This window comes from Neolamprologus multifasciatus, chromosome 19, assembly GCF_963576455.1.
Source record: "Neolamprologus multifasciatus chromosome 19, fNeoMul1.2, whole genome shotgun sequence".
Lineage (NCBI taxonomy): Eukaryota > Metazoa > Chordata > Actinopteri > Cichliformes > Cichlidae > Neolamprologus > Neolamprologus multifasciatus.
The window spans coordinates 19,646,286-19,661,054 of NC_140457.1; the positions used below are offsets into that span (position 1 = coordinate 19,646,286).

At 42.9% G+C, this 14,769-nt stretch overlaps 1 protein-coding gene and 1 long non-coding RNA gene across 5 annotated transcripts in view; one reads left to right on the forward strand and one right to left on the reverse strand.

The window, feature by feature from the left end:
- The window catches only part of LOC146496463 (uncharacterized), a 133,879-nt gene extending 128,936 nt beyond the window's left edge, over positions 1 to 4,943 (reverse strand). Inside the window, exon 1 of the long non-coding RNA XR_014871248.1 lies at positions 4,376 to 4,943. This is a non-coding gene — a long non-coding RNA (uncharacterized LOC146496463). The remainder of the gene's footprint in view (positions 1 to 4,375) is intronic.
- tmem63c (transmembrane protein 63C) overlaps positions 1 to 14,769 on the forward strand; it is a 43,232-nt gene that overhangs the window by 2,093 nt on the left and 26,370 nt on the right. Inside the window, exon 1 of one of the 4 annotated variants that reach the window (XM_085143813.1) lies at positions 10,535 to 13,549. The exons of 2 other annotated variants lie outside the window; for them this stretch is intronic. Coding sequence is in view for 1 of the 2 variants with exons in the window: in XM_085143811.1 (XP_084999937.1) it covers positions 14,730 to 14,737 (8 nt within the window). In the remaining variant the exon portion in view is untranslated. One more of the 4 variants, XM_085143811.1, reaches the window with a different exon arrangement.

Sequence of the window (14,769 nt, forward strand, 5' to 3'; positions counted from 1 at the left end):
GTGATGTTATTGTAGGGTCTTTACTTTACAATATAAAGTGCCTTGAGGCAGTTGTTATGTTAAAATTTGGTGCTTTATAAATAAAGTTGAATTGAATTGAATATCTATTATTTAACCAGTTAATATAAAGCCATGGTTAAAAAACAGGTCAAAACTTTTAACTGGTCAAAATCTACAGTCCTTCCTATTAATTGCTGCTTCCATAATTCCTCTTCTACTCCACTGCAATCGGGAAATATAAAATATTTAGGTATTAATATTTCTCCCAAGCTTGCAGATCTAACTAAATTAAACCATACCCCACTTTTAAAGAAAGTAGAAGGTGATCTGGCTAGATGGAAATGTCTACCCATATCACTCATGGGAAGGGTTGCTGCTATAAAAATGATGGTATTACCAAAAATAAATTATTTATTCTCAATGATCCCAACTAAACCGCCGCAAGATTGGTTCAGATCTCTAGATTCATATATGTCCAAATTCCTTTGGAAAAATAAGCCCCCACGTATAAGCTTAAAAACACTACAAAAGACCAAGGATAAAGGAGGATTAGAACTACCTAACTTTCAGCACTACTTCTTAGCCAACAGGCTTCAGTTTATCTCAGGATGGCTAAAACATACCCTCTTAGATGAACCTTGGCTAGATGTAGAACAAGCACTTTGCAATAATCTAGAGATTTCAGATCTACCATTTATCAGCTCAAACATCCAACGACATGAATGCTTCAAAAGCATCAACATCAGCTCTTCTCTGACAGCATGGTGGGAGTTTCTGAAGTTGACAGAGTCTTCATTAATCCCATGCAAACGTACACCTATCTGGAACAACCCTGACATATTACAAAACAATAATATGATAAACTTTTCAGATTGGAATGGTAAAGGAATCAAATATGTAGAACATATACTAGAAGGAACAGAATTTATTTCATTTGACAGACTAGTTACACAATATGGGATCAACAAGAAAAGATTTTTAGAATATCAACAAATTAAATCCATAATAAAAAAGAAATTTAAACTGGGTCAAGTTGAACTACAAACACCACCAAGTGTGGTTCAATTTTTTACTCTTAAAACCCCCAAATTACTATCCAAAATATACAGAATGCTTTCTAAAACAGATGAATCAATATCACTTCCTATTGCAAAATGGGAAGCGGATTTATCAGTTAACTTAGACCAAAACTTCTGGTCTCAGATTTGCTTAAAAACCTTTCATCTAATCAGAAATCCCAGTCTTCAATTAATTCAATACAAAATACTACATAGAGTGCACTATACAGGTCATCGGATGTTCAAGATGGGCTTTGCATCTACCAACAACTGCTCACACTGCCAAACCAATTCACCGGACAATTATATCCACGCTCTTTGGTTCTGTCCACCAGTTCAGAAGTTTTGGCGCGAGATATGTGAAGACTTATCAAAGTGTCTGAAATGTAACATTCCAACTTCCCCCTTAGTGTGTTTGTTGGGCAGCTTAGATAATGTCACTTCAGAAAAGAATATAGCCCATATGGTTTTCACTGCTCTATGCATAGCCAAGAAAACAGTCCTCATGAACTGGAAAAATAAAAACAATCTTAATTCTAACCAATATAGAAATTATCTATTAGATTACATTAGTCTTGATACAGCCTCTGCCACCACATCAGATCAATCGCTCTGGGCTCCTCTGATCAGCTCCATCACCTAGTGGGGGTGGGGGGTCATATTTTGGTCTCGCCTTCACTGTTGTGATTGGTGTGGGGGTAGGGTCAGGCTTGGGGCGTCGGGGGGTTCCCCAGGAGCATCTTCCTTGGGGGGCTCAACCCGGGGTAGCGGTCATGGCCAATTAGGGGCTCTGTTGGCTCTTAGGTGACGGCTTCCTCGTGGCTACGTGCAGCGGGGCTAGGGGAGGGTCTGTGCTGACAGACGGGGGTTACTGACCTGGTAGCCTGGCTGCCCCTGGGTGGGTCCGGGACGGGCGTGAGGTTCTGGGGGCGCTCCGGCTCTGGCCTGGGGCCCTGGCCGGGCCTCGGGGGCCTGGGTCCTGGTTGGTGTGTTGCCGGGGTTGTGGGCCGGTGGGTATATGGGGGCCCGCCACTGGCGCAGGGTGCCGCCGGTGCGCCGAGCCAGCTGGGGGGCTCTTCAACTGGTGGGGGGGGGGGTTGTCACATCTTGCAGGGGCTTTCCTCTCTCAGGAACTCTCTCTGCAAGAGGGGGAGATACAGGAGAGGTGGAGGAAGATCTCAGCCTGGGCGTCTATTGTCTTATGTAGTCTGGAAGATGAGTGGATGATGGGGTGGGTGCAGTTTTCTCTGTTGTGGGGTTGAGTGGACTGCCCCGGGCTCTGTGGGGCCGGGCGGCGCCGCTGCGCTGGGCCCCGGTTCGGATGGGCCTGGGCCCCCCTTCCCTGGTGGGTCGCGGAGTATGGGGGTGCCTACTGGGGTCAGCGGGGGAGCTGGCCCCAGGGAGGGGTCACTTGCTCCTCCCTTCCTTCCCTCCCCATCTCCAGCTGCCTCCCTCTTCCCGCTCCACCACAACCACCCACACATGCAGGGCCTTGGAGTGGGGGTGTGTCACCAGGGTGCAGAGGAGGTAACCCCCCCCCCTCTGTCCCCTTCTGGCTGCCTCTGCCTCAATTTTATCCCGCAACTTAGACATTCACATTACTCACATTCTCATTACACATAAATATAGGATCTTGGGGGTGGGCACGCTACACGGAATCCCAATTACCATCAGGGTGTACACCTCACCCCCGGCGTCGTTGCCCACCTCTCAATTTTAAATACACGTAGACATTGAGGGCTAGCAGGAGGGACTATGCGCTTACCTGCTGCTCTCTGGCAGGTAGCTCCATGCCCTCCTGGGTTTTAAACGCACCTTAGAACACACATACATCAACACTACAATGAGCGGGTGGAGGGAGGTTAGGAGTCTTCTCTCACCCTCGTTCTCTGCTTTCTGCTGGAGCAGGGGGGCTAGGAGGAGGAGTTGGCCGTCCGACTGGGGTCCGGAGTGTGGGGCCTCCCTGCTGCTGCGGAGTCGGGGCGGTCTGCTTCTCCCCACTGCAGGGAAAAGGGTAACACAACCTGGGTCTGGGTGCAGTTCCCCCCTCCAGGGGCAAGGGTACCTAGACCCGGTTCGTAGAGTACGCTTGGGGAGTGTGATTGTGTGTACAGCGTCTCTTTATGTCTGTCTCCACGTTGGTTGAGTGTGGAGTAAGTGCATATGAGAGCATGAGGGTGGGAATGGATGTTTGTATCTGTGTGTGCCTGTATGTCTGTGTCTGTATGTCAGGTTGGGTATCAGATGCCACCTCTCTGAGGACAGCTCAGGCCCTCCAAGGTTTGGAGGCCTATCTCCCCCCACCACTTCCCCTGCCGGGGGCGGACTCCCTCAGACGTCGGTGCGTTGGTGGTTCTTTGTGTCCGGGGGTGGGCGTCCGGGTACACACCGGCTCACTCCTTGGCGGCTGCTTATCGGGGCCTGGAGCCTGGGGCTCGCTTGGGCCACTTCGGAGGTGGGGTGCCCCCGGCCTCTCGGCCTGGGGCTCGGTCACTCAGGCACAGCTGGCTGCCGGCGGAGCTCACGGGCACGTCACTGCAGCCCCCCCTGGCTTCTGCTCCGTGGCTGCTGGGTGACCCCTCATCTGGGACTCTCCTCAGCTCTTTCTGGGACAGTGGCGCGGCTGCCCCTCTGTTGGTCTTCCTTGGTCTCTTGTGTTCTGGGGGCCTCTGGATGTCTGGGGTTTTGATCTCCTCCATACCTGCTTCATGCCCTGGAGGACGGGGCAGTGGCCCCCCACACCCTCTAGCAGATCATTACATGAGGGAACCTTTTAAGAAAACAAGCGCATCCATGCTCACAGGTGTACACACGGGTGATCACACACACAAACTACACCCTTTTTGGCTCCTACCTCAATGCACACTGTGCTGTCGATCTTACGTGCTGCACAATAATGTTTAATATTTAGTATTTACTGTCATATTCCCATATATCATTGTGATGTGGTTTATTGTATTACTCTCGTTTTCTTCTGCTTGTTTTCTTTTTTCTTTCTCAACAGGTGATCCAGGTGATCGATATATGTATTTTTTTTTTTTTTTTTTTCTTCTGCTTATTCTGTTGGTTTTTGTTTTTTGCCCTTCTCCCCCGTCCCTCTTCTCAACTGTTTTTCTTCCCCTCTTTCTTTCTCCCTTTTCTTTCCCCCAGTCAAGTCTGTCCCGTATTCAGCAAGTGAAAATAAAATAAAGAATAAAAGGTGAATCAAATGGACCATTACGGCAAAGCTGGGATGGTCAATTTGGTAAAGAAAATCCGTTGGGCATCTTTCTTCGCCTTTAGACAATAATTCTGATGGCAAAAGAACCAAACGGGACAGGCAAAAAAAAAAAAAAAAAAAAAAAAAAAAAAAAAAAAAAAAAAAAAAAAAAAACAAACAAACAACAAAAACAAAGTAGATCCTTATGTATGTCAGGTCATAATAAAAAGAGATGACTGTGCTGACGTGCCGCCTTTAATACAGTGATGAATGGGAGTTACATGCATATTTGAGTCAGGGATCGGAGAGAAATAGCTCACGTTGCAGACAGATTTCACACAAAACACTGTGTTACTGTGTAGCACAAAGCACAGGTCATCCAGTGAACCATCCCTCTTTCTGTTCTGGTAGTAATGCTGATGATCGTGGTAGTCATGCAGGTTCTCACAGTGAGAAATGCAGTGCAGGTATTGCTTGTGTGCACCAGACATTCATGACTGCACCACCTATTTGATGTTTTTCTGCAGGTCATCTCCTCAGCCCCACCACCCCACCCCACATCCCAGACTGCCAGATGGAAATAAGAATGTCAGAAAACCTTTGCTGTCCTTTTGACAGACCGTTGAACACAAACAGAATATCAGAACAAAGCAAAGGCTGATGATACCACAGTTAGCTGCGAAAACTCCATTTGTATTCCACCTGTCATCTAACCACAGCATTTGTTGGCTCGGGCTTTGTTCTTTTGAAGTCTTTAGTAGAAAGTAGGCGCCCTGCTATTTGAGATTCAAGCTGTGAATTTTTACTGCTGCTCCTCCGAGGTCTATCACAGTGATGCTGATGCATGCAGCGCTGTCACTGATGTATTGTGCACAGACTTTCACAAAGAAGCACCCCGCCAGAAACTTACCATACAATGAGGAGTATCAGATATTCACAGTCATACATAAATGTCAGACTGTCTTTTGATACTTCATACTGACAGTGCCTTTTGTGGGCTAGCATTCATATCAGATAAACCTCCTTAGACATTCAGAGAGGTCACAGCAGCAAGAAACAGCATCAGATGCCGTAATTTTCAATTTCTAGTTATCAGATGAATCTGTATTAATCAAATATTTCGAAGCAACTATGCTATATATTCATTGCAGTGTTTTTAAATGTGAATATTTTCCTTTTTTGTTATGAACTGCTGGTCACACAGTACAATATGTTCTGAAAACCTATAGAGTATTCCACTGATGTCCAGCATTCCCAGTGCTTTATTCTCCGCAGGTATGTTTATTAAAATAATCTGGCTATCTGCAACAAATTAAAGTCCATTAAAGTTCTTTATCAATGTTTTCCACAGTAATATGTGCATATATTGCACTCAGCTTTATTTTCGAGCAGCTGTGGTGTTTAAAATAAATAGACTGTACATATATAGGTTATATAGTGTGTAATGCTGATAATTATATCTGTTTCCATAAGTTTCTCTTTGATTAAACCATTGCTGATTGTTTGCCTGGCCTTTTTTGTGTGCCAAGTAATTAAATGCTACTTTTTTATGTAAATATGGTTTAGATAGTGACAGAGGGTAGAAGTGAACTCTCTGAAAGAATAATATTTTCCAACAGACAGGATTTTATGGTTGACGTGGAGGTGAGGTTTATATTGATTGGGGCTCAGGTTTTCTCACAGGCCCAGTTTTAGGATGATCTACAGGAGAATTTGCAGTGTAAGAAGCTGTGGGTGGAATCTTCCACATCCTGCGTGGCGTGCAGAGAAAATGCAGCTCAGAGAGGTTCTGCGGTTACTGAATAGGTCAGGCACAGTGTAATCAAGCATTCATATCTTAGAGCCAAGAATCACAGATGCTACATTGGTCCTAATAAGGACTGGCCCAGTCCACACAGCAACAGCAAGGCAGACACACAACCACAATCTCTCGGGGCCTTCTGAGCATGTGCAGCCAGACAGGAAGCAGGTGTTAGGTTTGTTGAGGATAGCCTGTGTGTGCAGTCATCGCTCCAGTCATGCAAAGGCTCATTCAGCCTTCGGAAGGAGGGTGGGTGGGGAGGAGACGGTGCGTTAACTGTGAACTCTGAGCAGACACACCTCAGTGATCTGTGTTTGTGTGTCTGATGTGATAAAGAGTAAGTTGTGAAAAGAATAAGGCCCCCTCCCTTTCCCTCCACTGAGCAGGTGGTGAGCAGATTGCATTAAAACCTCCGCCCCAATCCTCCTCAGCCTCAGGCTGAGTCTGACAAGGGCTGCCCATCCACACATCCTCCGCCCAAAACCCTTCACAGCAGAGGATGTAGCTCCTGCAGAGTTAGGAATAAGATGCATTCACACATGACATCCCCGTCACAACAGCAACAGTCTACCAATCAGATGCACCACATAATAATGGAAATGTCCCCAACTCACTAGCTCAGTGTGAAGTTAATCAAAAATGTCTTGCATGTCTTGCACTGAGATGGACAATCAGAATGTGTTTAATTTTCGATTGTTCAGGCAGAACTTGCCATGTATAAATGTAGCCGATAAGCTGAAGAGCTCACATTACTATGCTCCTGATTTTGTAAATGCACTTTCATCCCTGGGCTTTGCTTTGATAAGAAATTATTAAGCTATTATTGATCTTCTGTTGGATTATTTGAGGGCTTAACCATGTTCTGCAGGAAAAGTACCACAGCTGCTTTTGAGTGTGTTGGTGGAAAACTACCGGGGGGAAATCTACAGGGGGCATTCTGTTTTAACCACTGTCTACTACAGGGGGTTACACAGAATAATATAAACTGACTCAAGGTGTAAAGTCACACAATTACAAATGCTGCAATGACCGTCAAATGCCAGTGTGAGATGGAAAAAATACATGTATGTTACTGGGAATTATGCAGGTAATAGACAAAAACATAACTGTACAGGCTAAAACCTGAAATTATGAACATAATTACTGCCATGCTCCATTTGTTTTTGCTTTTTGTTAATTGTTGCACTGTTGAAATTTTTATTTCTTGTTCATTTTCAGCCAACAGCTAAAGCAGGCATTGATATGATGCAGAAATTGTAGTTCAGTTAATGACTGCAAGGTGCTCAGTCTTCAAGGCTACTGGTTAACCCTAAAACATAAGATTCCCACCATCACACTTCAAACTTGGCATCGTGTTCTTCTATTGAACACCTGTCCTTGCTCAAATATGAATGCTGTATCTGTCCAGTGAACATTATTTCAAAGCTTCTGGTCTTTGACTGTATGTTAATTAGCAAAATTAGCAAAATGCAGTCTTCACTACATCACTCACTACAGACCCTGCGATAAAACTTTGGTATTCCTTACAGAGCAGATTGCTCTAAAGATGTATTTTTTATCATCAGCCTTTCCTAATTTGTTAAATTTTTAAGGCTTATTTACATCAGACAATAGTGTTTGGCTCTAGCCTTGCTGGATATCGCAACAGCATATAAATCGTCTAGAGAAGCTAATAATAATAATAATAAGATACTAGAGAAGCTGCATGGACTTGGACTGCTGCAGGAAGCAGGCTTCGAGTCATCTGTATCTGATGCCAGTGGCCAAGGGACACTGTAAGCAGTGTACAGAGAAACAGAAGCCAAAGCTTCTCAGCTTGAATGGATTCTCGATAAGTGCTTCAGCCACTGATGTTTGTTTCACTGTCTGCCCTTCAACATGATTGACAGGAGAGCAAACGCATAGATTATATAAAAGAAAAATATGATCCTCCTTTGAAGTTTGATGAGGCCAGACTGGAGGTTGCACTGACTCCCCATCTCATCTTGAAGTACAAAGCATTACAAAAGGAAAGGGTCTGGTTATCATAGCTCTCTCTACATAACTTTGTTTTTTTTACAGTCTTTTAGGTGATGCCATTATTAAGCTACGAATTTTATCCATTGTAGCTTTAAGGTTTTCATCAGAGTCAAGTGGCAGTTATCTGTTTAATTTTTTTGTCTACCTCCACTGACTCTATCCCATACATCTCAGCCTATAAGGTCAGAGGAGATCTCCCACTATGTGTTCTCTCATGCAGTTTCATTGGCTTTTTAAAAGTCAAATAAAGAGAGATTCTTTATGCAAAACACTTTTTAAAAACTAGGATTTTGCTAATTAGCGTCTCACCTTCAGAAAACCCTGCAGGGCACAGCTGACAAAAAGAAAAGTTCATACATATTCTACCAGCTCCGAGCCGTCGCAAAAGCAAACGATAAGGGAAATGTCAAATCTTTCCTGCCTGTGCAGGTGCGGCCGTCTCGAGCAGAGAGGGCACACTTTGCAAACACAAACAGAACAGCGGCAGGGGGAAAATGTTTCACAAGGCTGCAGTCAGTGCAGTCAAGAGGAGAAGCGCGCCTCTGAAGTCGTGAATGTTTTATTTATGGCGATTGCAAATTGTACTCGGGGTTATATCATAGTTATTGTGACAGTAAGTTGATTGGGTGCAGAGGTTTGGAAGTCACCAGAAGTTTACATTTTATATATAGTTCATTTCTCAGGAAAAACGGGCCCATCGCTCTCTCGTTCTCTCAGGCAGGTGATATATCTTGATCCCGCTGAATGTTTTACGAAGGAATGGGAAGTTATACAGAGACTGTCCACCAAATGCTTTATGGTATTTATTAGCCTGTGGTGCAGCTGGGAATTAGAATCCAGCCTCGCTGAAGCAAATTTATATGTAGAGATTACGGTTTTCCCTGACATGGATTTTTATATCATAGCAGCTTCTTATTTCAGCATGACAAATCATCTGTGAAGAGATATGGCACAGTTATTTAAAGGATAGTAAAAGCTAATAGTGGATGCCAACACTTGGTTTGAATATTTATTTCTTTATCTTGCTTTCACAGCCCAGCATATCCAGTGTCTTTGATATGGCGCTATATGGTGGAAGACAATGCAAGTTTGTTTGGCCCAGATTCATGGCACAGAAAATGGATCCTAATGACTTTGGAAGCCTCCCTGTTGTTTTTCTTAGCACCACCTGTTATTTTTGTTTTTGGTGTGATTGTTTAATAGTTATTGATGCCACATTTGCTTCACACATTCATGTCCCTGTCAACATGGATTCCACTCACTTAGGTGAACCCACTGCCTTCTCCTCTAGTGCCATCGAGAGACAAGAGTATAATCAAGTGTCTTCGAGCTAGTGGGATTCCCATCAACCCTCAATTGGTTGGACAGGTTTTACCTTCAGGACTGATTTAATTCTTCATAGCAAAGATTCAACAAGGTGCTGGAAACACTGCTCAGAGATTTTGGTCCATATTGATTTGATTTGTCAGATGCAGATCTGCCGTTGCACCACATCAGAAAGGTGCCAAACTGAATTGAGATCTGGTGACTGGGGAGGCCTTTTGAGTACAGTGAACTCGTTGACATATCTTCAGGAAACCAGCTTGAGATGATTTGAGTTTTGCAACATAGTGTGTTATAGTGCAGGAAGCAGTCATCAGAAGATGGTACACTGTGGTCATAAGGGATGGACAGGGTCAGCAGCAATACTCAGGTAGGCTGAGTCTTCCATTGGCCTATTTTTCTGATGTTGTGCGAATTGTAGCCTCAGTTTCCTGTTATTATCTGACAGGAGTGGACTACAGTGTGCTCTTCTGTTCCTGTAGCCCAAGTCCTTTAAGGTTTGTGTTGTGCGTTCAGAGATGCTCTTCTGCGTACATTTGTTGTGGATGTTTGAGTTACTGTTACCTTCCTAGCAGTGATGGGAATAACGGCGTTACTTTTTTCAGTAACGAGTAATCTAACTAATTACTATTCCTATCGTTACAACGCCGTTACAGTTACTAACAAGAAAATGCGGTCCGTTACTATTTTTCAACAAACAGACGGTTGAAGCTGTGTTCAGCTTACCGCATCTTATATCAGTTGCACGGAAGTAGCTGTAAGTAATCTGGACGCTACAGTTTTAAACAGCTGCGCGCGCTCCCGCGATCACTGTCTAGCACAACACCTGGAGCTAAGGGTGCAAAACAATCGCATGAGTGCTGCTGTTTGACTGAGGAAGAATAAAGTAGTCGTGGTAAGCCAATCACATGACCACTTAAAGACAAAGCAACAAGGAGATATATATGCCAGCTTTTAAATTGTGTTGATAGGCCACATAAAACCAGAGTCATGATAAACAATATATAGGCGCGTTTTTTCCTCAATAGTTTCATCACGTTGACTGTCTAAGGACAGCGCTAGCAGGCACTCTGCTTATGACCAAAAAACAAACAAACAAAAAACAGGCCGTTTTAGGAATAGTTACTTTTCAAGTAATTAATTACTTTTAGAATATTGTAACTCAGTTACTAACTCGGTTACTTTTTTGAAGAAGTAACTAGTAACTATAATTAATTACTTTTTCAAAGTAACTTGCCCAACACTGCTTCCTAGTAGCTCAAAGTGGCTATTATCCTCTGATCACTCACTTTAACAAGGTATTTTCAACCAGAAAACTGCAGCTCACTGGCTTTTTCTTTTTCTGACCGTGATCTGCAAACCCTTGAAATGGTTGTGTGTGAAAATCCTGAGAAGATCAGCAGTCTGACATACTCATTGTTATTGGTGCATGTCTGGTGCACAAAACACGTTGCATTCAAGGTTATTCAAATCATTATTCTTCAATATTCTGATACTCGGTGTGAACTTCAAGAGGTTGTATTGATAGGCTGATTAGATATTTGCATTAGCAAGCAGTCGAACAGGTGTACCTAATAAAGTGCCAGTGAAAGGGTTAGTGCTAATTAGCACATTTTTGCATTGTCACCATCATTGAGCTTGTTGCCATGTAAATATTAGTTTTTTGCTTAAAATACTACCATCAGTGTTTCTAGAGTTTCAATATGAGGTTTGTTTTCTTTGTGTTTTAACAAATAATTTGTAGGTAATGACACAACAAAAATAGTCCTTTGAAAAAATCCAGAAGCTGGTTTCATCAAAATAATATTAGTAAGGGCATGAAATATGTCTGGATTGAATCAGAGTTTAGCGCAAGTGATTGATTTGTTGATGAACAGTGAAATTGTTTTGTCTGACACACACACACACACACACACACACTTGTACATTCATGACTTGAGAAAACATCACACTGAGTTATATTCATTCTTAGGAGCCTCCTTCAACCTTCACTACTTCTAAAACATAAAAAATATCACAGTGAAAAATACTGTTAGGTCCATAATTTGTTGGACTGAGCTTATGTAGTTTTTATCACGAACGTCACCACAGCAGATGTTAAATCAGACAGCCGACGTGTGTTTGAAATGCAGAGTTTTTACCTTTAATTCAAGGAGATTTAAAAAATAAATTGCACTGTTTACGACTTAAATTTTACAGACAGTGCCTCATTTTTCAATGTTCAAAAGCAATTTGACAAACTAGCATAATTTTAGATATAAGGATTTTTTTAAAGATACTTGGATTAAAATCCTTTGCAGTCAAGTACATCGAGTACATCAAGTGTAGAATCAACAGACAAAACTAAATGCAGTGTTTTCGCCCTCGAGATGCTCTACCAGACCTTCAGTTGGTGCTTGTTTTTTTTATATTTCTGCCTTCAGTTTTGTACTTAGTAACTGAAGAGCGTGCTCTGTTGGGCTGAGATCAGAAGAATATCCAATTTCTTTGCTTCCTTGTCTTGGGTTGCTTTTGCACTATGCTTTGGGTCATTGTCCATTTGTACTGTGAAGCCCTATTTGATCAGTTTTGTATTTGGCTCAATCTGATCAGAGAATACAGCCACGGACACTTCACAATTCACCCGACTGCTTCTAACAGCAGTCACATCGACAATAAACACCAGTGACACAGTTCCACCATGCATGCTCATGCCATAACATTATCTCTACCATGTTTGACAGATGATGTGATAATCTTCAGATCATTAGCTGTTTCTCTGCTTCTCTACACTTCTGAATTCTGATATGAATTTTCAGACTTTTTTAGAAGGTTTTTTTTTTGCAAAGTCTAATCCAGCGTTTCTGTTCTTGAGTGTAACCGGTGGTTTGCACCTCTATATTTATATTTATGAAGGCATTAATTGATTGTAGACTGACACACTTTGTCTCTCAAGTGTTAATGACTTGGGTTGATGTTGAGAAGTTGTTTTTCTTAACTATGGAAACAATTCTACCATCATCCACTTTAGTTGTCTTCTGTGAATTTCAGGCCTTTTGGCCTTTTGCTGAACTGATCAGTCTTTTTTTTTCCCTCTCTAATCCTCTGGAGTCAACGAACCCGCTGGTGTGTCCAAATCACATGACCAGTTTAAGATGGCGTAGAAATAAGACGCAGCCTCGCTGAGTCTCTGTCTCAACTTGTGTGGAAAGTGCAGACTTTTTAATCTTAACAGTGCAGTTATGTGAATTTTATTGACAGTTTGATGCAGTCCTACCTCACAAAAACAGTCTGAAGCCAGCAAAATAACCATGCCTATGTTTCCCATGTTGTGGACACATCTTACTGTAAACAACACTACAGAAGCATTTTAGATATTTAATAATGTGACAGTGTTGCTCTTAAACTATGTAAAAATAACAGTTACAAAAGCAAAAATGTTCCTAATCACATTTAGTGTTATGTTTTAGATCATCTCAGTAGACATTTGTGTTCAGGTGTTTGCCTTAGTTTGATATTGCTGCTCTCCCAAAGTGTGGGGTAGGATTATGGTTAGGGTTGGCACAGACAAACACAAACATCCATCAGCTGTTTTTCTGGTGCACTGAGCAGATTAGATGACTTGAGCTAGCTTTTTCTTCTTTACAGCTTGCCATTTTTTCTGCTTGCCCGACTCAAACTTAGGTGTAGCTCGTCAGAAGCTCACGGCTCCTGTATTGACTTCAGCATCTGTGATGATAATAGTCTCACTGAGCACAGAGGAAAGATACCACTCATTCTGCCAGCGGGAAGCACAACACTGCTTCACAAGCCAAACATCAGTTTGTAATCTGCTGCGTTGGCTTGGAAGCTTGATTCGGAGGAGGAGAGATGTGGGAGCAGAGGGAGAGGCTTAAAAAGACTCCGGATTTGCAGAGTCAAATAAGCTGGAGGAGAAATGGATACCTTGGGATCAGCATTAGCATGTCTGAGCGTTTAAGCACGAGGGTTAGGACAGAAGAGAATAACCATGGAGTCGCAGCATTAAACCGCTGAGTCATGCTGTGACGTTTGTCCAAATGTTGTGCAAAACCACACCACAGTCAGCCTGTATCCTTCAGCAGCCTGCCCGGTCCTTGAGGTGCAGAAGAAGAGTTTCACTGTTTGCATCAGCAGCCGGCAGCAACAGAAGTAAGTGGCTTGTCTGGTAAAGGAAGGGGGAAGAGCTCAGTGGGTCAGTAGAGGTGTGTATAAGCTTCTGCAAGTCAAAGTAAAACGTAGCATGTTTTCAGTTTATACTTATCTTGCGGTCATCATTTCTGTTAGGAAGATTGAAAAAGGAATAGAGCTGTTGTATAAATAAACCACTTAGATTTAGTCTGTTAATCAGACAACTTGGACAAAAATAATCTCCAAAAATTCATCATCCAGTAGCTGCAGGTATAAACTACACTCATTTCGTATAATTTACGTGACAAACTACTTAATGGCAGTAGGAGTTTCTGTGTTTGTTTAGTCTGAGCACAGCGTTCGCTCTTTGTGCCATAAACGTATTTGTTTACTCGTCCATTTTTAGCGCTAAAACAATCCCTTTGTTTACACTAATGGCTCAAATTCATCACTGGCAAAGGGAGAAAAGGTGATCTATGATACAGAGTGTGTATGTTATGGATTCAATTTGTGACCAGTCCTCAGGGAATCTCCTTCCAAGTCATCTCCACAGGGAGGATGCTGCTGTATCTGACAGCATCTGAATATTGACTGTGAGCTATACAGTTTCACAAGCCCTTCCTGGGTTATATTTTTAACTTTCTGCTCCTCAGACCTTTTCCGAGTGTGACGTACAACACTCGGGCAGCACTACCATTGATCTGCTCGCCTCCTACACGAGAAATCTTGCTGTGCAGAACATGAGGTGTTTGGTAAATGCTTCAGAAAGCTGTGATGGAGCTTCTCAAAAAGTGACATCATTGGTGCAGCGATAAATCATCCCTAGATTAGGTTCAGTAATCGTTGCCAATTTGATGGCTTTTAGCCTCCTTTCCTTTTTTCTCACTCTGGTACCTTTGAATTTCTTGGCTGCCGTTTCCAACTGCGACTCACGCAGCGTATTTACTACAGAGCATGCCGTTCTGTGACAGCAACAACATCTTGTGGAATATTATTTTCACCATGAAATCTGGTCGTTTATGTGAATCTGCAGCACTGACGCGGAACTTTGACAGCACTGCGTTTCGGCTCCATTTCCTCCGAATGTTTATTTAGTAAGGAGTGTACACGAGTCGAGCAGCTGGGAGTGGGGACTGTATTGATTGAAAATGAGGATGGTGTGTGCTGGAGGACAGATGGTTCAGGCCTTCATTCTGTGGTCATGGCAGTGTGAGTGATCATATCCTGTGCACGCTTCACAA